The sequence below is a fragment of the Xyrauchen texanus genome, chromosome 15, assembly GCF_025860055.1.
Source record: "Xyrauchen texanus isolate HMW12.3.18 chromosome 15, RBS_HiC_50CHRs, whole genome shotgun sequence".
NCBI lineage: Eukaryota > Metazoa > Chordata > Actinopteri > Cypriniformes > Catostomidae > Xyrauchen > Xyrauchen texanus.
The window spans coordinates 13,711,785-13,735,959 of record NC_068290.1 but is presented as its reverse complement, the minus strand read 5'-3'; the positions used below and the strand labels follow the sequence as shown (position 1 = coordinate 13,735,959).

General features: G+C 37.8%; 1 protein-coding gene across 7 annotated transcripts in view; it reads right to left on the bottom strand.

Annotated features, from left to right (window-relative positions):
- Positions 1-24,175, bottom strand: part of LOC127656351 (receptor-type tyrosine-protein phosphatase U-like) — a 319,639-nt gene that overhangs the window by 93,731 nt on the left and 201,733 nt on the right. For all 7 annotated transcript variants that reach the window (XM_052144640.1, XM_052144642.1, XM_052144643.1 and 4 more), the window contains exons 8-9: positions 17,012-17,329; positions 6,399-6,508 (exon numbers count right to left, since the gene is read on the bottom strand). In XM_052144640.1, the coding sequence (XP_052000600.1) occupies positions 6,399-6,508; positions 17,012-17,329 (428 nt within the window). The remainder of the gene's footprint in view (positions 1-6,398; positions 6,509-17,011; positions 17,330-24,175) is intronic.

Below are 24,175 nucleotides of genomic sequence, written 5' to 3'. Positions count from 1 at the left end.
ACTGTTGGTCCTCCGCATGGTCATAAACAAGACCTATGAAGGTGTCCTGTGATATTTGGCACCAAGACATTAGCAGCAGATCCTACAAGTCCTGTAAGTTGCGAGACCAGGGCAACACCTTGAACTCTTTATCATGTTCTTAAAACCATTCCCGAACAATGAATGCAGTGTGTGAGGGCACAATATCCTGCCGAAAGTGGCCACTGACATCAGGGAATATCATTAACATAAAGGGGTGTACCTGGTCTGCAACGATGTTTAGGTAGGTGGCACGTGTCAAATTGACATCGACATGAATGGCCGGACCAAGGGTTTCCCAGCAGATCATTGCCCACAGCATCACACGTCAGCATCACACGTTTGACTCTCCTCTGAACACTGTCATTAGGTTCTCGCCACTGCTGACCGGGAGCACCCCACAAGCCTTGCCATTTTCAGATATGCTCTGACCCATTTGTCTGGCCATAACAATTTGGTCCTTGTCAAAGTTGCTCAGGTCTTTACTCCTTCCCGTTTCTTCTGCATTCAACACGCTGATCATGAGAACTGATTGTTGCTTACCATTGTAACCTACCCAGGTACTTGACATGTGGCCTTGTTAGGAGATGATCAACGTTATTCGCTTCACCTGTGAGTGGTCATAATGTTTTGGCTCATCTGTATATACAGTAACGTGATACTGAATGATTTTTATATTCATATAACAATGGGAAAAAATATAGTTTTACCATGGTACCTTTAAATACTTTTTAATAAGTGTTAGATATGTCATCATTACCATTTCTGACAGGCCTATAGCAAATAGAACTATTAAACATGTGCAATCCCTTCATATATTAATATGAAAGGTGGCTTAAATGTATATCTTATATCATCTGTAAGGACAGAAAGAACATTTGGACAAAACTGTAATTGGTTTTTTGTTGACCATTGATTTCCTCACAAACTTTGTGCATAATATTTCTGATCACAACTAGGGGCCTTCATAGATTATGACTATGTGTTCATGGTGCAGTGTGCTGCTGGGATTTAGGAGACACTCACTGCACCTGTACACGGCCTCTTTTCTGCTTCTTCAGATACGAAGCATGGACAATAACAGTGGGGGAGGGCTGGAGGGGGAACACATTGCCCAGCAAGCCTTTGGTCGATGGTGCTCACAGAAAAGAGGACAATGCGCTAATCTGACAAAAAAAGGGTGAATTCTCCATGTGTCATATAAAGCACTGCCTCTCTCTTATTCTGCCCCACTTCATCTCTCTGTATGCCTAAAGGAGATCAAACTGCTAGAGCCATGAAAATCTGTCCTTGCCTCCACTTTACAGGTCAAGGCTTTAAATCTCCTTTTGAAAACATCCTTGAGGAGACATTTGTATCTGTGGTCCAGGGAGAAAAATAACCGTGGGGCGAATTCACTAAACAGTTTTGCCACTTTTGTGTGTAGTATTTCAGAGCAAAAACCTTTGTCTTATTTACTAAAAACATGCAATCCTGTTAACCAGGAGCTAAATGAGCTGCAATAGTGCTGCGTTATTACCATTTGCTCTAAATTATATATTTGTCATTCTTTTCAGCAGAAACAGCACCTCCATTGTATGTTAATTAGTCTTTTTATACAGTAGATAAGTGCCTTACTCACAAACCTCATTGCAATGGAAAGCATGCGGTAATCACAATTTTATTACAAAGAGATATTTGTGTACATTACAAGGAGTAATGATGATCAAACAAGAGTAAACAAGCATATATCCAGACATTCAGTGTAGTCGAGTGCACTTTCTGCATTTTAAATAGCCAATTCAGGTGCCTGCATCGCAGTGGTGGAGTGATGTTGCACAGTCCCAGAAAAGTGTGCCAGATCTGTGTAGCTGACTTGCATAATCCCTTCACTGAATCAGGTGTTAAGACAAAGCAAGCAGCATGTGCAAATAAATCAAGCAATCAATGGTCTCAACTAATTCTTAGGAAAATCCTACCTGTATGACATCGATACGCACTAACTCACTAGGTGCAGATAACAAGGAAGAGAGAATCTGATGGAAAGAGGTGGCATTAAAAATTGTGACTCTAGCAAATCCGCAAACAAAAGCGACTTTTCCTCTTGGGGTGAGATGGGTGTTTTGGAGCGTGACAGTGGCAACATTCTCACAACTTTTTAGGAGAAGAAAGGTGACACTGAAGCAGGCAGTTTGACCAAAGAGCGAGAAAAAGAGTGTGAGAACGTTCTGGAACAGAGGAGCAGAGAGACAGATGCTGGCTGCTGGAGGCTGCCACCTTTCTATCAAGAAAGCCATATCTGTGTCAGTGAACTGAATAAAAGTTTAAGGAATTTAATTAGATTTTTATCCATCCTATTTTTTTGGAACAAAGGAGTGAACTTTTCATTTGCTAAGACACTTGATCTATTCATTGTAATAGTAGAGTAAAACAATGTTTTTGGAGCACGAAGCATGACGATTATGGAGGGAATACACCAAGAAAGAATTTTGCCAGCCATTAAGTTTGTTTTTTTGCATGCATATCTGCTTTATTTTCACACCCGATTAGCTAAAAATATTATGTACATCAACGGTCCAAAAGCCAGTTCTGACTGCTAGGTTATGATGCAGCAGACTATCAGTATCTAGCATACTTTGCTGGGACTGTACAGCATCGCTCTATCACTGTGACCCAGAAACCCAAATCGACCCTTTAAAGTGCACTCATCTACACTACATGCTGTATCTGGATATATGACAAATTACAACCTCATTGGATCATTATGTGATGAATTATCACTGCCACAATCAATCAAAAATTTACACTAAAAAAATTGCTTTACTGGCAGTTTCTTCGAAGGGTAATAGCATTACATTAATTGTCTATGACTTTTGTGATAAGACAGAATTTTGTAAATAACTTCCAGACTTTTAAAATTATGGCACAATCTATAATAAACCTAATGTACATTAGAGAGTAGGTACTGTATGTTTGCATTTTAAAGAATTGCAATGACGCAATTTAATATGGCACTAGCACTAGGCAACAGGACGATGTCATCGGATATCAACGATATCTGACAAATATGCCGATTGCCGATTGTGATGTCATTGACAGACAATGATCTACAAGATTGGGAAATTACAAAACCATGGAGCTGGGATGTTGACAAATATATTAAATAGCAGTCCAATAGTTATCATGCACTTACATATTTAGATAATATTAAAAATATTAAAACATTAAAAGCATTACGGATTAAAGAGAACATTTTTACTGGTGACATCTTTTATGAATAGTATGAAACATTTTTCATATTATAACCTATTTTCTAGACACGGATATCAATTTTAACACATGCTATGGCTTAGCAACTAGATAAAAACAGCACATATATTCAAAATAGATTCAAAAGGAAATACATCCTGTTGGGAAAAGACATTATTATGAAATGTCATTAGGGTGAAAATAATGAGTGACAAACATCAGTCCTTATGAAATGTTTATATTCAAAAGTTATTCAAAATAAATTTCTTCATGCCATCAACTTGTTTTCATCATCCACCTTTTTCCTGACAGCGCCAAGGGCGGTACCATTGCAACGAGAGACTTTATCTCGGATGCTCCACACTTACGCTTTGCTGTTGTTATCAGCTAGACTAACGTTACTGGTGATGGCAAGCAGTTATAGGGCGTTATAAAAACTACAGGAAAAAAATGTCACAACGATAAGCCCCACAAAAGCTGCCAATGCCGAAACATTCCGAGTCGAACCAGATGTAATAATCAGAGGTTGCATTAAACTAATTCTCAGTCACTTGCCTTTTTTTTTTTTTTAAATCACTGACAGATAATTCCAAATACTGTCCATCATTTTGGAAGATAATAAAGATGAAAAACATTTAAACCAAGCCTTTGTTTTATTAATCATCTTTACAAGGTTCATATCTCATGTCGCACTGTGATTTTATCTGAGAGACCAAGTTGTTCTCTGCAGAGTGCGTGAGAAAAGTATCACTTTTTAATGCAAAAATAAAGTGAAGGTATGTGCCCCAAATCTGAAGATTTTTAAATGGAACCTATTATGACCATACATCCTCTTTTCACAGACATTTCCTCTGCATGCTATATGTCTGTCTCTCTTTCTCTTTCACTTTCACCCACACACATACAAGGTGCGTGCAGAGATCGCTAGAGTGCAGAACTTTACCATGTAAATGTGTGTGATTGTGCAGGGATTGTCATCGAAACTGAAAGTCCACATGTGGCCTTTAGTGAGAAAGGGATTTGCGTTAAGTAAATACAGACTATTCACTCGTTTTTGACTGTTGTTATTGATATTTCAGTGCTTGGCAATGGAAATAAGCTGCAAAGAGGAAGTCTGTAGCATTAGCATTGGAAGAACACACTAAGCATAATGGGTAATTTCGCTTCCTGTGAAAAAGGTGGATACAGAAACGTTTTTAATTTTTAGTCCATGGAATTAAACTAAAGTTTACTAAATTATATTATGGCGTGCATAGGCACTAATAAACAACTGCCTTTCAAGATACAAAAATTAATTGTGGGCTGTGCTTAACTATCTGAAGGTAATGTTTTGTTTATATTTCAATTATTATTTTTATAATATTTTTTATTATGTTTATTTTTATAATTGTCTTTAGATCTTAATTTGTATTGGTAATTTTCCACCTTTTGTCATGACGGCAATGGAGGAAGTTGGAGACGGTAAATGTTTGGATTTGGGGAGGTGGTTGAGACCCCTTATCCACATGCATGGACATAACGTTTTGGCTTTGCTATAGGCTATGCATAATTTAATTTAATTTAAACCAACTGATCTCAGTTCAGGAGACTGTAGGCTGACAGTAAAGGGTTAATCATATGACAGAACAACATGGCACGTTCTCAGCTGAGTGTGTCTTTAGGAGAAACTGCAACAATACTACATCTGGTAAGAAACCTAATAAAGTTTTTACAGTGGAACTATCGCAAAATTATCGCAAAACAGTGCACTGTTAAACATTATGACCACTTACGTGGACTATAGGATAATTTTCCTTAAAATATCCTATCTTCATTGTGCATTGTAACATTGAGAAAAGATATATTCATCCAAAAGCTGGAAAATGTTGCTTTCAGAGGCTGTATATTGAGTTAGAATGAGAATAAGGTGCATTTCAAACTGTTCTGAGACCACTGCATAATGTCTGTAACATCTCAAAAACATGAATAACCAACACTTTTGGAAACATAATAAAAAATCTGATAAAAAAAAAAAAAAAAACTGACTTGCTATAGCTGGTATTATTTAAAATGTCACAACTTAGGCCTATTTGGTCTAAAGAAAATGTTTTTTTTGTATGTTCCTTAGGAGCTACTAGTTACAAATAAAAAGGGTAATGGAAAATGCACACAGCAGTCATGCTTGGGTCTCAGGAGGATATAGGACATTTTGACCACTTTATAATTTTAATTGCATTTTGGTTTCATTTGAAGTGCAATTTAAATGTAGAAATTTAATTTTTTAGTTTTTCAATAAAAGGTTGGGGTGCAAAATGGTGTCAGTAGACTGGTGGACACAAACCCTAGTAACTCATTTTGGAAACACAAGCAACAAAATATTTATAAATAAATGTTTTACAGAGAGAGAGGGAGGGATTGAGCAGCGCTGCTGCACTGATATGAATGAGTTCTGTTTACAAACAGGTTTTATAAAATAACTAAGAATATAAAAGAATTAAACAGTTTGATGTCAAATTTTATATATGCATTACTACAGCTTTGAATTTATTTAAAAAAAAAAAAAGTCCCATTACTGATTAGGACCACAGTTCTGACACAACACATTTATAATAAATAAAGATTCTAAAATTGTATAGGACTGATAAATAGTGTAGAAGACTGTGTACATTTAGATAAAGATAGTTTTGTGGCATTTACTAACAGATGGCTGGTTCAGTAGGGACCAATTAGATGCAGGGTTGGCCTTGGTGACTCGTGTGCCTCTGGCAGCATGCAGAGTTCCAGGTCCAAATCATGGCATTAAACATACTTATGGCTGCCACTGACTGTCTTGAGAAATCCACAGAACAACAAAAACAACTCAGCATTTCCTGCCCACCAGACTGAAACTCAGAATTAACCAGTGGAGTAAAACACTTGCATTCCAAGGTCTTACTAATACAGCGAACTGTCAATCCAGTCTACGTACACACCCATGCAGAGAATCGTATGTTAGCTGTACGTTCATAAATAAATTAAACTGGCAGTGCAATTTTAACTCACAGTGGGAAGTTTTGTCTTTCAAGGATTGTGGTTCATCAATATTTCCCCCTGTAAAAATGCTGACACACAAGGATTTAGACTGTGTGAGAAATGGACACGACCGCAGTAAAAGAGCAGTAAACATAACATACCTCATACTGTGTGATGAGGCCGTTGGGCTCCACGGGCTCCTCCCACTTGAGGAATATCATATCTTCCAACGGGGTGAAGGTGAGAGACTCAGGAGCAATACCACCAGGAACTATAAGAAACCACCAAAGAAGCCATTGGTCAAAGGAATGAAGCTGCAGAACAGTTCTTACAGTACACTGTCAGACTTGTAATGTCACTACCATTTACTCAAAGTGAGAGGTTTAATCCCTTAATGTCCCCCAAAGGTCATCTCTCATTTTCTCATTATAGCTGTTCTCATTATAAAGGTTGAGGCTTAAGCGGACCTCTTATGTTATGAATGTAATACAGAGACACATCCATTATAACTAATATAAGTGATTTACTGCTGTTGTAAAGTCATTTGTATGTGTGATATGGAAACAGAGAGCCAAATGAGAGAGAGAGCTGAAGTGTACAGTTGCAGTAGGTAGAATGGGAGCTTTTCTGCTCTCCAGTTTTAAAAGAACGTGTCAGTCATTGTTTAGGCTTTAGGAACCTTCTTAAAGAAATTGTTCACACAAAACTACAATTATGTCATCATTTACTCATGTAAATCATGTAATTCCAAACCTGTGTGACTTTTTCTTCCGAGAAACACAAAATGTGAATTGAGACTAATGGTCATGCTGCTCTCTCCCATACATAGAAAGTACTTAGTAATCAGGGGACAGAGTCACAAAAACGTTCTCAAGAAAAAGAAAATGAAGTCCTTAGGATACATTTTAAGAAGTTCGTAAGAATGTTCTTAAGTGCAACTCTTGAACAATTCTTAAGAAGCTCTCAAATATTTTCTTAAGAACATCTTTATTGTTTTCTTAAGAATAAAAACAGGCTTTGACATTGTCTGATCAGCCTGCTGATGGAGTTGCCTTGTCTAATTCAATACTTCAACACTGGTAAATCATAGAAAATAAATTTATCTTTTAACTCTTTTAAATAGCACGCACCTCACAATAATTTTTTTGAATGTGAAGTGAGATGTGTTAGTTTAATGACATTAACCGTCAAAGGAGAATTCACTTGCTGCTAACCATTTGATAACTTTGAATTTGGCATGGAGGAAAAGAAAAGAAACAAAAGTTTGTAGACAAGAGGTTCTTGTTGAGGAAATTACTACAAGGAAAATGTTCTCCTTGAGAAGCTTAACAATAATATCACGTTGGAAAGAGGCGGGTAAATGAAAAGGGTGGTGGAGGCTGTCTCCGCTGTGCCCAACTCTGATAGGGATGTGAATGAGGGAAGAAAGTGTCTCGACTCTCTAATGTTATAATTATTCTATGAACTCTAAAGATCACGGAGAGAGAGGGCTGTATGCAGCACATCCATTTGAATTAGCATGATTGTCACCACAATAAGAAGCTTCAACATTTATTGTTTGAATTGGTAATAACATTTAAATGGTTTGAAGGCTGAAAATAAGGCGTTTTGGTCTAAAATCACATTTCTACATAAACAGCTCATTGCGACTTCAGACGCAAAATGGTAGAACACAACATTTAAAACCCAGATAATTTATTAAACATCTTACCTTTTAGAATTTAAAACAACTGTGAGGTTTTCCTAACTTTAAGACGCTATTTACGATGCTTTTAAGAAAAAAACATTTCCGAGAATTTTAATGCTTCTTTTTTATTATCTCCGCTTTTCTCCCCAATTTGGAATGCCCAATTCCCAATGTGCTCTAAGTCCTCATTGTGGGATAGTGACTCGCCTCAATTCGGGTGGTGGAGGACGAATCTCAGTTGCCTCCGCATCTGAGACCATCAATCCGCACATCTTGTCACGTGGATTGTTGAGCGCGTTACCACGGAGACGTAGCACGGGTGGAGGCCCACGCTATTCTCCGCGGCATCCACGCACAACTCACCATGTGCCCCACCGAGAGCGAGAACCACACATTATAGCGACCACGAGGAGGTTAGCTTATGTGACTATCTCCCTAGCATCTGGGCCAATATGGTTGCTTAGGAGACCTGGCTAGATTCACGCAGCATGTCCAAGAATTTGAATGTCTTTAAGTTTTTTATCTTATCTTAAGAAAAAAGTTTTTTTAGGAATACAAAATATTCGTAAAAGAAGAAAATGACAGTTTCGTAAATCCTACCCCAGGGAATGTCAATCTCCAAAAGGACAAAAAGCACCATTGAAAAAACAAACAAATAACTTACATGCACAAAGATACCACACAATATCTTTGGGTGAATAACAGACTGAAATGTAAGTAACATTTTCTCCTGCACTGATGCTCTCAAATCTCATTTGCACTTATTCAAACATGCCATATCAGTTACGAGACACGCGGAAACCAATGGTTTTTGGCATTGTTTCATCAAACTGGCTGCAGTGTCTTTGTGTGCCATATACACAATATTTTCAATGAATAACAACTTACATTTTTGTCTGGTCCTCACAGACTATCATGTGGCTTAAAGGGATAGTTCACCAAAAAATAAAAATTCTGTAAATAATAAAATTATTTAGTCACACTCATGTTGTTCTAAACCAGTGTGACTTTCTTCTATGGAACACAAAAAGATGTTTGGCAGAATATTAGCCTCAGTCACCATTTACTTTCATTCTATGGAAAAAATATGTAATTAAAGTGAATGGTGACTGATGAGTGAACATTCTGCCATCTTTTTTTGTGTTCCACAGATGAAAATAAAATTCAACAGGTTAGGATTAACATGAGGGTGAGCAAATGATAACAGAATTTTCCAAATTTGGGGTAAACTTTCTTTTTAAGACATGACTTTTTTTTTTTATTTTTTTTTTTGAGCTTGACAGCCTATGGTCATGCTTTCAATATATGGATAAGTGCCATGTGAAAATTCCTCAGAACTTCAAAAGAAAATTATACAGGTTTGGAATGACAAGATGATGATCAAATGATGGACGACTTTGCATTTTTCTAAACCTTGTTCAACCAAAATCACAAGAAAGCCAGAGCAGGACCAAACCATCATAAACTAGTCTGGACCAGCATGGAAATGCTGGTGTAAGCTGGACTTTTCAGCAGGTAATACAAAGCCTCTGTGACAGAAAGACAGGGTAACACTTACAATTGATGACATGTCTATTTTTAGCTGATTAATATTAACATGGGTTCATTTACAGACAACAATGCTGGGAGAAAGAAAGAGATTAAGAGAGAGAGGGAGCAGGGAATGGGTGCTGAAAGATGGATGAGGCTCTGAACTCTCTGCACTGCAGAAGGAACGAATCAGCAGATGTTTTTACACCCATTTGTGCTCTGTCACCGAGTAGACAGCCATCATTGTTAGCCCTTGGGTATGTGCACAGTGCATATGTTTGTGTGTCTGTGTGTGTGTGTGTGTGCAGGGTGATAGTTGGTGAGGCAGAGATAGCCAATGGCTAAAATAACACGCTCTCTCAGATTGTGTCAAAATCGCTGACTCCATCACTTTTTCTTATTACAGGCCGTGAAAGAAAAGAATTGCTGATTGAAGAATTGCTGATCTCTTTCTATCTCACTTCATCACACATTGTCTCTAGATTAAATGCTTGTGCTTTTTATTTTTCACAGAAAACAAATGTGTCCTTTAGCCAGAATGTTTGCGATGACTGGATAAAGAGCAGAAACGGGCATAAATATCTCCTCTCTCTAGCTCATGGAAAGCTCCCTGAAAGAATAATAAAAAATTTATTTCAAATCCATTTGGGAATATCTGTGGATTTATGATGGTGATGTGGAATAGATCCCCATCACATATGCATCGACTTTATCACTTGATGTCACTAGTCTCTGTACTGTGAAGTCACTAGTGGCCATTTGTACTGCTGTCGCTCTAACATTATTGTTTGACTGCAAATTTAGCCATAAACAGTATACTGAAAATGTAATCAAAGAGGAGACATATTGCTGGTAAAAGTAAGATATCCTTCTAATTGCTCACTGGTGCAGTCAAAACAACCTGGAGTTGAACAAGCTCAAAAGAGTGGAAACGATAGTGGACTTTAGGAGGAACACCCCAACATTGACCCGCTCACCATTCTAAACAGCACACTTGCAGCAGTGGAGTCATTTAGGTTCCTGGGCACTACAATCTCACAGGACCTTAAGTGGGAGACCCACATTGACAAGGCCCAGCAGAGGTTGAACTTCCTTTGCCAGCTGAGGAAGTTCAACCTGCCACAGGCGCTGCTGATACAGTACTCAGCAGTCATCGAATCTGTCCTCTTCAGTAACTGTCTGGTTTGGTTCAGCTATGAAATCGGACATCAGAAGACTACAAAGGACAGATCGGACTGCTGAGAGAATTATTGATTGCCCCCTGCCCTCCCTTCAAGAACTGTACACTTCCAGAGTGAGGAACAGGCCTGGAAAATCACTCTGGACCCCACTCACCCAGCCCACTACCTTTTTGAACAGTTGCCTTCTGGATGGCGCTACAGAGCACTGAGCACCAGAACCGTCAGGCACAGGAACAGATTTTTCCCTCAGGCTACCCATCTCATGAACAGATAAAACTAACCCTTTGAGCAAAAATTATGTGCAATACACATCATAGTCTATTTATATTAATCCAACATACTTCTGCCATACATTCCCTTGCATCTGAATATAACAGATTTGTATTTGTACATGTGTGAGTGTGTGTGTGTGTGTGTATATATATATATATATATACACATATATAAAGAGAGAGAGACAGCGAGAGTAAATGTAAAATTAGCACTTCATCATCTCCAACTTCACACAAAACATTTCCCACAGATACATTATTAACCATTTTAAAATATGAAAACTCATTAAGCATTAACCAACCCCTTCAGAACCTTTTCTGCATCAACAGATCCAGTACCTAATATTTTATTCTTTCTAGTTTTCCATATTGCTATCTTTGCTGATCGCAACAAATAGTTTAATAAACACAATTTCCTTTGTTCCTGGAAGTTATATTTCGGACCACTAATAAAACTTTTGTAAGAAATATTTTCACCAAAGCCTTCAAACCAACTTTCTAAAAAACCAAAAAGGCTTCTTAATCTCTCACATTGAATAAATAAATGATCCACAGTTTCTTCTATTCCGCAAAAGTGACAATCTTTACCTACAGCTGGATTCAGGTGCGCTACATGTCTGTTCGTAGCTATAATACCATGAATTAGTCTCCACTGTAAATCTGCTGTACGTTTCTCTATAGGAGGCTTATACAAAGACATCCAGCATCCTCTGAAGTCTGGCCCAAATATTTCTGACCACCTCCAAACCATGATTTTCTTTAAAACACACCAATGAGACATTTTGACACACACAGTATATAACGCTTTTTTGCAAATCTCTTGAAACCTTCCCAATTCTGGTGTTTTAAATGTCAAAATTGTGTCACTGCCTTCTTGGTACTGCAGACACAGATACCAATGGAAACGTTTAGTCTTTCCCTCTCTCTTGCACTTGTTCTAACGCTTCTCTGCAGTCTCCTGGTAAAGCTGCATGCACTTCCATCAGCACCTGAGACACGAGTCGTAAAGAGTTTATTCCTGTATCCTTCTGAAGTGATTCCACTGTATTCCACCCTTTGACATCTCGGAGATCTTCTATTTTAGTACATCCAGCTCTAATCAGACAGTTCCTCAAACTTCCTGAAGACAAACAATCAATGGATTGTGAAACAATGCTTCCCCATAATCCAGTCTTGTGGTTGTTCAAATCCTCTATTTACAGAAAAAGTAATATTCCACACTTGTAGCAAGGACGATAAAATGGATTCAAATTGTTCTAGTCCAGTTCATTTATTCTTATTAAAAACAATTGCTTGTCATAACCAAGACTTGATGTCCTTCTCAGCCAAGCACATGCTGCATTGCTCCACTCTGTCTCCTCCTCATACAACAGTCTCTGTACTGCTTACAAACGAAAAGTATTGATCCGACTTCTGATGTCTACAAGACCTTGTCCTCCTTCTTGAGTCGGCAAATACAAAACAGGCTTATATCCACCAACTTTCTCATGGATATCTTTAATCAGTCCATCAGGTGCTCTAGGACATTTAGTCTGTGTCAAAGCATAGAGGCAGCCACATTATTTATGACCAAGACTCTAACCCTGTAGGATAGTTCAGGTAATAGCCATTTCCATTTAGACAACTTAGCTAACACTTTCTCCAGCATACCTTCCCAATACTTTTTCCTATAATTCTCTGAACCCAAGGAAACCCCTAAGATTTTTATACCTTCTATTCCCCGCCATTTCTCCATTCACCCATAATAAACCCCTCACTTTTCCCCCAGTTTATTTTTGCAGAGGAAGCTTTTTCAAATAATGCTAAGCTCCTAGAGAGTGTTTGAATATCTTCTTGCCCAGTTACAAAAACAGCAATATCATCAGCATATGCAGATACAGAACATTTAAATTTTTCAGAAACAAAAAAACCTTTCAAATAATGTCTTAATTCACATAAAAGAGGCTCAATTACTAAGCTGTAGAGCTGCCCTGAAAGAGAACATCCCTGCCTAATGCCTCTTTTAACAAAAACTAGGCTACTCAACCCACCCCTATCTTGATCATTACAGGGGCCTTATTATACAACAACTTTATCCAAGAAATAAAACATTTTCCAAACCCAAAACCTTCTAAAACCTTAAAAAGATATGCATGTCCAACACGGTCGAAAGCTTTTTCTTGATCAATAGATAGAAACCCAATAACACAATTATTGTTAATCGAAACATCAATGACATCTCTCATTAAAAACAAATTATCCATGATTGTGCGACCTGGAACACAATATGTTTGTTCCTTCTTCACCACAATATGTAAAAATGTCTTAAGCCTATTAGCTAAACATTTAGAAATTATTTTATGATCAAGACATATTAAAGATACTGGTCTCCAATTTTTTAACAATCCCAAATCTCCTTTTTTGGAAGTAGGGACAGCACAGCCATTTGACAACTGGTTGGAAGTGTTCCTCTCTTTAAACATTCACAAATTACTTAAAAAAAAAGTCATTGCCTAAAATACTCCAGAATGTCTTATAAAATTCTGCTGGCAGACCTGGTATTCGACCTATAGAGAGTTGTTGAACTGTTCCAGGAAGTTAATTCAATGTAATAATTTTTTCAAGCTTTTCTTTATCCAAATGCTCCAGATTAGGTAACCCTTGCAACAGTTGATCTGTGCCTTCAGAATCACATTCCGTAGGTCCAAATAGTTCCGAATAAAAGTCTATCGCCATTTCCTTCATTTCCAATGGATTTGAAGTCAATGTCCCATTCTCACGACGCAAACAGTGCAAGATTTTCTGTTGTGCAACTTTACATTGTAAATTTAAAAAATAAGAAGTAGGAGCATCAGTTTACTTTATAGACATTATTCTTGCTCTAATCAAAGCACCCGTCACTCTTTCCTCCAAAAAAACATTCAGATCCATTTTCTTATTTTAAATCTTTAATTACTCTTACATCATTGGTATCAATCAAGTTTTCTATATCATGAACATTCTTCTCCAACTGTTTCATTTTCCCTTTTACATTTACATTACATTTATGCATTTGGCAGATGCTTTTATCCAAAGCGACTTACAGTTCACTTATTACAGGGACAATCCCCCCCGGAGCAACCTGGAGTTAAGTGTATTGCTCAAGGGCACAATGGTGGTGGCCGTGGGGTTAGAACCTATGACCTTCTGATTAACAGCCCTGTGCTTTATCCCAGTCTCCACCCATTATCACACAAAAATCATAATTTTGTTGTCTTAATGTATTTTGCAGTTTTCTAAAAAGTTTTACACGATCTGGCCCTTTATTAGGAGCATATACGTTAATAAATAAAAATACAGACCCATTCATTTCTGCTTTAACTATTAAAACTCTTCCTTTTTCTAATTCCACGGTTAACAACATTTTCAAATACAATTTTTTAGAAAAAAAGGATAGCCACACCTGCACTTCTACTTGATCCATGACTAATAAAACACTTCCCCTCCCACCATCTATACCATTCTACCTCATTTTTATAATCTGTATGTGTTTCTTGTAAACATTTTATGTTTATGTTTTTTAAATGTATGATTTCACCAACCATTGCTCTCTTGCTCCTGTCCCTTCCCCCATTGATATTTAAAGAACCCAATCTTATACTCTCCATAAGAAGACTAAGCTAGAAAGAAGAAACACACAGAACAGGAATAGTAAAGTCACATTACGTGTAGTGAATCTCATATGTCCCAATTATTGAATTTACGTTTTGCAAGATTTTTCCCTCTTCTCAGCTTTGAAAGAATCTTTTTGAAGTGGACTCTTTTTCTCTGACTCAAGCCATCTTCTCCAACCCTCTTCTGCCAGTAGAGAACTGAAGTTTCAAACTTTTTCACATCAGAAAAAAAAATCCCTTACATCAACAGGTCTTCCAAAAGTCTCATCCATTAAATTGTTTATTTCTTCCAATGAATATACTTGCTCACAGGTAATTTGCGATAAATCAGAATCGTCCAATAAATCAGATTGAACACTCTCATCATCACAATCCCCATTTCTTTACCAGCTTCCAACACTATCTTTGGTGAAGGAAAAACGTCTCCACTTTCAGCCTTGGAATCTGCTGCTTCACTACTTTCAATGTTCATCTGGCCTACTACCCTTATCTCCTCCACAGCTTCACTTTGCTCCAACACCTGTTCACTAAGAAGTCTTTCATCCATTACAACAGGCATACTATTTACAATCTCTACACTTTTGTGCATTTGATCACTGCCGGAAATATTTTCATTCTGATTCTCACTATTCGACAATTGAGCATCAGTGACACCACCTTCTTGTCGAGAATTCAATCTATCCTCATTATTTAACGATTCAGCTTCACCACCAATAGTTCCTTCTGTCACTGTATATTCTCTGTTCTCTCACCCGAAATATTACTCAGGCCAGCTTCATTCTCTTCACCTCTAAAAGGACACAACATTTTTACGTGTCCCATTGAGCCACATTCAAAACAACGCATTTCTCCAGCACTAGCATACACCATATAAAACTTCCCATCAAACACGCATCTAAACAAAATGTTTAAACTCTGTGAATTCAGAAACATATACACCTGTCATCTAAACAACAACACATGCTTCAAAGCCGCATTCTTACACCCCAGCGGGACCATTTTAATGGCACTTGCGAACTTTCCAAAGCGAGAAAGTTATCTTTCAATACCCGCATCAGGAATAAACTGCAGAATATTAGATATCGTTACCTTCGTTGTTGGATAAACCAGGCGTTGAACTGGAACAAAATTCCCACTTACCGTGATTCTGCTTTCAACCAATCGATTAACGAGTGTCTCATCTTTCAGAAATACCACCACAGCCTTACTCATCCAAGATGCCGATATAATATTTCCAACTCCCACTCTTTCTCCTACATCCAACAGTACATCCTCAACCGAAACGCCCACATTACTAACACATCTAACACCGTGTTTGAGTGACAGAGAGACGCCATCCCTCACAAACACAAGGCTTGATTCCAAATTTGAAACGAGCTGAGAAATAACTACAATAAAATCACAAAAATGTGTTTTAAATTTAGATATCAAAATGTGCAATTAAATAAGAAAAATGAAAAGATATGAGAAACTATTTTTAAATTTACCTCTCACCAACACTATACTCACACTCCCATGCACTAACTCCCCACTTCCCAGCATGCACCAGACAGACAGACAGACAGATATATAGATAGACAGACAGACAGATTTGTCTTACTGTGAATTTCTATAAATACTTTTTTTTTATAATTGTATTCTATTTTTGTATTATTATCTCTGCCTTGTTGTTGTATTGTTTGTGCAATGGAAGCTTCTGTCACCAAGACAAATTCCTTGTATGTGTAAGCATTTGTCAAGGAATTAGTCGTTTGTTGCTAAAAGTGAACATTCTGCAAGGGTAAGTGCTTTTATATAAACGACAGCAGTGCTCAGTACATTAAATCATTAACCAGATGAACAATCTATCAATGTACGAATTCAAACTAACTCAGACTGCCACCAATTTCAGAAAGTCATTCTAATTGGACAAGGAATCCATTTTATTGTCCCTAAAAATGAATACTCTGCAAGGGAGAGAGAACGCTGCCCCAGTGTGGATGTGACATGTTAAACATAGAAAAATTAATGGCATTATTAGTGGCATTATATTTACAGTGACGAGCTACAGCAACTCTGACATGATAATCAGAGTGCTTCTGCTGGGCTTGCGAATCAACAATCGGCATTCACGCATAATCCAGTACTTCCCATGATTGTGAATCCTTGTAAATAAATGTATGCTGCCTCTTTGTCTTTGTAAACATATCATATTTACAGCTAAGATACTGTTCTGAACAGCTTTAGATTCAATTTAACCATAATATAATTAGCCCTTAACATCACGAGGGGGCCCCTGCATAGAGTCGGGGCCCCTTGCACAGCGATGGCTGTGGGATTCCTCTTAAGTCAGTGTTTACGATAAAAACAAGCTCCACAATAGAGTATATCCATCCTAGAGAAACACAATTAACACAGCCCTTTCCAGCAATGGAAAAATAATAAATAAAATATGTATATGGATGCATGTTGAATGAAAGCTCCATTACTCACTGTCCTCCTCAGTCTGAAATGTGACGTCCTTCCCTTCCTTCTTCCCCTCGGTGTTGGCAAGTGCCAGGCGTATTTGGATGATGTGATAAGGGGGCAGATCTCTGAGGGTGAAGCGGGAGGTGTTGTGATCTACAGCCAGGCACTCTCTGACTGTGGTGTTGTGCCCACCACCGCCCCCTGGGGTTGTATAGTGGTAGCACAAGGAGACAGAGTACGTATGGCAGCGGGTCAGGTTGAAAGCCGGTGTCTCCCACTGCAAAGTCAGTTGCCGGGACTGGATCTCTGAAGCTCTAAGACCACGCAGTGCTCGCATGGGTTCTGTTGGAAAAAAGGAGAACAAAAGTAAAGAAGATTGGTTATGAGACTGTAACAGTTTAAAGGAATAGTTCACCCAAAAAATTTTATTTGCTGATGATTTACTCACCATCAGGTCCATTCAGAGTTTCTTTCTTCATCAAAACAGAATGTAAGATTTTTAGGATTTCATTTCAGACCTCCTGCTTTATACAATGCAAGTTGAATGTATAAGGTCCAAAATGCATATTTAGGTGCATCAAAATAATCCACATGGCTCCAGTCAACAAATAAAGTTCTTCTGACCCCAAATGATTGATTATTCTTATAAACAAAACAATACTTCTATACTTTTTAACTACAAATGTTCGCTTCCATACATCTCTGTGACGCGTGCTCATGAGAGGGATGACGTAAGCTCGTTGGTAATGTAACGCGTCAAGTGGAGGAGGCGGCAGGAAGCGTGTCATTGTTTACAAAAGGAGCGCTATACAAAAGTTTAATTGTCTTTACTGTAGATTTGTTTTTGTATAAGTGTAGTTCAAAATGGTCATTTTGCATGTGTATTCTAGATGCTTCAACCTTCAGAAACCCCAAAGATAATGCACGCAGGGAAAATATAAACTTTTCATCGATTGCCTATACATGATTATGAGCGAATGAAGCTCTGGCTTATCACGCTGAACCTGGTTATCAGTACACCCCTACATTCTCTAAAATATTGGAGGGTGTGCAGTGAACATTTTACCCCTGAGGATTTCACACCATTGAAAGAAACAAAGGGTAAATATCTGAATTCATCGGCTATGCCCATGCTGTCCAATGAACTCAGCGATCCGCTCCTCATCGCCCGATTTTTAATTCACTGCACCTGCACTCAAATTCACTCACTCATCACTGCCTTCACCTTCAAAACACTTCACTGTCTAGTCTCACACAAAGGACTCACAGTGTTTATTTACCTGTCTGTATTTGCTCTTGATCTTCATCGATATCTGTTTAGTGCTTACTCTGCAGTTTTGACTGTTACCTCTTCTTTAGTTTGTGAAGCTTCTCTTCTGTGATATCACCTGTACCATTGATCTCACTGTGTAAACCCTGTAAATCCTGTGAATCTCATTAAACGCTCTTGCACTTGGTTTCACTAACTACAACTTTTGTGGCTTGAATTCCTGACTGTCATATAGCCTATATATTTCTGCTAAAGAAAAAGCACAAGTAAATAACACAATGGCATTGCTCTGAAATAAAAAATGGTTATTTACTGCAGTAATGTTTTTTTTTATTATTATTTGGAAATTATTTTTGATTATATTTTATATTGTTTTGAAATTGTTTTGGACTGTTTTAGTTTGCGAACAGTGCTTGGTCTGTGGTCTGTGCAAGTTACTCTTGTAAACAATGACACGCTTCCTTCCTCCTCCTCCACGTCATGCATGACCTTACCAACAAGCTTATGTCATCCCTCACATGAGCATGAGTCACAGAGATGTACAGAAGTTAACATTTGCAGTTAAAAAGTATAAAAGTATTGTTTTGTTTCTAAAAATAATCGGTTGGGTTCAGAAGAACTTTATTTGTCGACTGGAGTCATGTGGATTATTTTGATGCCGTCTAAATATGCATTTTGGACCATTAAAAAAATGGAGTACATTCACTTGCATTGTTTAAAGGAGGAGGCCTGAAACGAAATCCTAAAAATCTTACATTCTGTTTTGAGGAATAAAGAAACCTAGATACATCTTGGATAACCTGAGAATGAGTAAATTATCAGTAAATTTTCATTTTTGGGTTAACTGTTCCTTTAAGAAAGGGTAAGGAGGAGGCGAGAACCGGTTGAGCAGTAAACAGAGTTTTGATGTCAAACTTAACTTAAAACAAACATAAACAAACATAGACAGACAAGCAATGCAGCCGCGTGCATCTCTCTCTCTCTCTCTCGAACCGGTGTCTCCGGCTGCTCTTCATCTCGCTCTCCCGCTTATCAGCTGATTCAGTGCTGCCCGTGCTCCCCACCCCACCCCACACCCCACCCCCATCTCTGGAGGGGAGACACTGCCCTTCCGGCCATTCTGTCAGCCGGTGTTCCAGACCGCCCCCTGCGAATGTGGGGGAGAGACGAGGGGAGGCGTGGGGAGATGGGAAAGGGCGAGCAGAGAGAGAGAGAGAGAGAAGAATTTGCTGGCCGGCTCCTGGAAGTGCTGTCGCCCGGTCCTCAACTGCTCCTCCGCCATCTGGCGGACTCCAGCTCGCTCCTCCCCTGGTGGACGGCAGTGAGCCCTCCGGCCCCTGGTGGACGGAACCGCTCCTACCCTTCTCGGCAGATGTCCGATGGTTTCACATAATAAGCTTTCGTATGGTCTCAGAAGAAACCAAGTGCATGAGATAGAAAGGGCATGAGTCTTATATTCTACTTCAGTGGCACTTTTATGATTCTTTTATTGTCCTTTTTAAGAAGACTGCTGGTGGTCACTACATGGTCACTACATTTCAATGTATGAAAAAGAGCATACATTCCATACATTCTTCAAAACACCCTAACAAAATCAGAGCGACTCAATCGCTAACTGTTTTTAAATCCTCTCTTAAAACTTATTTTTTTTTCTCTAGCATTTAAAACACAGTTTTGTTTTTTTTTTTTGTTTTTTTTTTGTCATGAATGTGTGGTTTGTCATGGTTCCTTACTTTGTGTACTGTTCAGCACTTTGGTCAGCCTTGTTTGCTGTTTTTAAATGTTCTATATAAATAAAAACAAACACGAAACTTGAAACTTGAAATGTGGTGGTACTAGGATTCAGTGATGGTATCAGATTGAAAAAACATGGTACTTTGTTATATATAGTACCATGGTACGGATTAGAGGTAGATGATATATCGGTTTTGCCGATTAATTGGTGCAGATAGTTGCTTTTTAAAACATTCAGTTATTGGCAAAAATCTATGCTGTAGTTTCATGTTGTTTTTTTTCCTCTGTGTTTCTCTATGACTGTTGCTAGAGGATTCAAGAGTTAGAATGTCTTTGTTCTACAGTATAACAGTGGCCTCTAAAAGGTGAAATAAAAACAATCACTCACACCACATGGTCATTTGCTTTATCTAAACCTTTAATTATTGATAAATTTCATCCATAATTTTCTCCTCACTTCAATGCATATTTAGTTATGTTGGTTAGATAAACAAGTGATCAAAATTTAATCTAGGGTATGCAAAGTAAATTGTGACTATATGAAAATGTGCCCTGTCATCATATACATCTTACATCTTACATACATCTTATGTCTTGTGAATAATAATAAACCTTATTTTTTGTTAAACCTCATCTGGTGAAAAATATATTTACAAAACCCTTTATCTGGTGAATATTTAGGCTAAAGTTTAATTTGGTTAATACTTAATGTAGAGTAATGTAATGTGGCTAAATCTCCATCATTTCAAAATAAGAGTCCCTGTTGTGTTCCAGACTTGTTTATACTGTAGTTAAAAGTCACATATTATGCACCAGATAATTTTTCTGGCTATTATTGGGAAATTTGGTAGAATAATAAACTGCATCTTGGATTTTATTCATTTTTGACACTTGTAACCTCTATGTCATAGTAAGGAAAAAAAATAAGAAAAGTTTTTAACAGTCTATAAATCGATTTTTTAAAAATTAGATTTTTAAAAAACAGTCTATAAATCGACATTTTAAAAACTGCCAGCCGATTAATCGTTTATCTGCCTTTCCCACGCTACCACCTTAGTTATCAGTATCTGCAAAATCCACTATTGTTTGACCTCTAGTACTGATATTCATAAATAATGGTATTTACATAACACTCCAAGATCGTGGTACTACCATGGTACATGTCCCAAAAAATCATGTCAGTACCATGGTAATTTTTAGTTAGACAAAAAGAAAGAGGAAGGTCAAAAGCACTGCTATGACTACATGTGCCCATTTTGTTAGCCAAATAAGCAGGGAAACTACACAGGAATATTATCAGGTCACAAAATTTCTCACTTGCAGCACCCTCCACCACAGCCTCACAGGTAGGAGGCGTCACCATGGTCAAATGGCCAGAAAGGTTGACAGACCTCCTGCTAATGAGGACACAACTCGTGCCAAATTACATTAATTAATTCCACAGGCTGCTGGTTTTACTCGCTCTCTTGCCATTTGCCACCTCCGTGTCACAAAGCAATATGAGTATCTGACTGTACCTTGTCCAGGGGCCATGAGGAGGCAAAACTAAAAGCCCTGTTCAAGGGCATTCAGCTCTGCCAGTTACTGTTAGTGCTGGGTTGTTGTATTAGGCCAGCTATTTTTGGCATACCTCATATTTGTGTACGGTCACCGCTGGGTTAAGCCTTTTCTTATTTGGTGTGGGCCGAAAGATCAGCGACCCCCTTTGGCGAGTGTGATATAAAGAGACAGAGGAAGCCACTGTCTGAGGGGAGCATCTAAACCTTTTTTCCTGTGTGAAGTGTATTTCCGAAAAAGTGGCATGCAGTTGGGAGGGTGAATCAAGGACATCCAGCCTCACTATCAATGACCGCATTTGTTGTGGTCCATTATTAAGACAATCAATGCATTTTTGTCAAATAGATTTCCGCATAATATATTGTATTGCTTTGTTCTTTTAATGGGACCTGATGACTAATGGGCCCAAGTGGAAAGGGACAACAAAGGGGATGAAGAATGCACTTATTCTGAAAAGTATGAGGTCACAGCTCAAGGTCTTCATTGTTCCTCTTGAACTAATGCTCAGAGGACACAATGTTCTACTGCAGCCTCTTAAGTATTAGGCTTACAACTAAAGGTAAGGAAACTTATGCATAAAGAACTGTGAGGAGAGGGAGGGGAAATTACAGGAAATGGGTTTCCTCTTGAAGTCTACAGAGGAGGGTGCATATAGATTGCAAAATACTAAATCAATACTGCTTTGCAGAATCGCTCTCAAGCCTTTCCCTCATAACATTAAACCCTGTTAATCCTACAATATCTCATACATCAGATAACTTGCAACACGTCTTCTACAAATTTACTTAAGGTCTATATATATTTATTTACAGATTTACATTTGGATTAACTTTCAGTTCGATTAGGTTTCTTACACCGCAAAAAAAAAAATTCTTAATCAGTATATTCGCCTTGCGTTCCACTATAAACATCTGAAAATCATTAAAACAATATACATTTACTTGAAAAGCAAAATTGCTTAAGATATTGAGACTTGTTTTCAGAGATTATTTCTTAAATTACATTTATTTTCTTATCCCATTGGCAAAATGTTTTTTTAATCTTGCTTTAATAATAAATCTAACAAATGGTTTAGTGACACTTATAACAAGAAAAAAACTAAATGCCAATGAGTTAAGAAAAATAAACTTAATTTGATATTAAGTCTCTGAAAATAGACACTAAAATGCTTCAAGTAAATGTATTGTTTTAAGGATTTTTCAATAATTTTACTCTGAAAATAAGACCAACATACTGAATAAGAAAATATTTTTTTTTTCTGCAGTATTTCAAGTCCTTAGTCGACCTGAAAATGACATTATTGACAAAGATGTTAATTCCTAAAATACACATGGCAGGCAGAAACTTTGAAAATCCAAAAGGGCCCATTTGCCTTAACAGGAAATATAACCAAAATAGAGTGTTGATCGTCTTAATGGAACTATTGATTGTTAGTTAAAAGCAAACAAATGGGATGCTCTTAGCTTATACCATCTTTAAAAGACAATCCAAGAGTCTACACTGTGCTCATTGAGGAGCTCAAAGGGGGCTTTTGTGCCACCCTACTTCCCTTAACCCAGTTTGAAGGCTTTGTCTGGATGCCAAGAGAAGAGCTCTGAGCGCCCACTCCTTGGCATTCCTCTGAGATGGGACCAAGCCCAGAGAGAGCAGCCAGGGGCCCAGGGCAGCATGTCAATTCCTCACGGCGCAGCTGGAAGACCAAACAACACTAGTTTCTGTCCCATTACTCTAGATAATGTTGATACATGGGGAAGTTTAGAGAAAAATAGCCTTGTTCCTGGTCATCTGGTGAACTAATGGGGTTGACTGAAGACCTGGTTTTTAGTATTTAAAATAAACACATAGGAATCATGATTTTGTGATATTATAGGGCCACTTTAATATGGGAATAATCTGTAAAAGCTGAAGTGTGCAATTGTTTTGATGTTAAAATAATTTCTCGTTCCCTGATTAATACACAGATGTTAGCCATTTGTAGGCTGATTTCACCTAAAAGTGTAACAATGTGGTGCTATCAAAACATTCTTCCATTTGAGAAGCCCATACAGTCCAACGCAGCATCAACCAAAGGTGTGAGAGTTAGGGGTGGGACTATCTGTTTGTGGAACCAATGGAAGCAAAGGGGAGTGTTTATGGAATCAGCTTTTATTTTTGAAATTCCATTTAGTGATGCTATTGTCACAGAAATTACACATTTCAGCTTTACTTTTTAAGAGCATTATTATCTTACATTAATGTATGGAATACAACATTAAAAAATCTGAGAATTATGACTTCCGAAAATGTGTCTTTTATTCACATGAAGCTTTTGTATGGCTTCAGAAGACTTGGAATATAGTAAATGAGTCATGTGGACTACTTTTTTTGTGCCTTTTTGTAGCTTGGACATGGGAATCACCAACCATTTATTTTGTGTGGAAAACATTGCAAAGCATTGTGAAAATTGTACCTAACATCTCATTTGGTTTTATACAGAAGAAAAAAAAGTCCAGAGCAGAACTTCGGTTACTCGAGGTGGAGTGGAGGGCCATCTGTGAACAAGTCTGTCCTGCTCTTCCATCATTTTCTTGTTCTAATCATTTTCTCCTCTGAGGAACATTCCTCAACATCATATCCAGCTCCTAAAT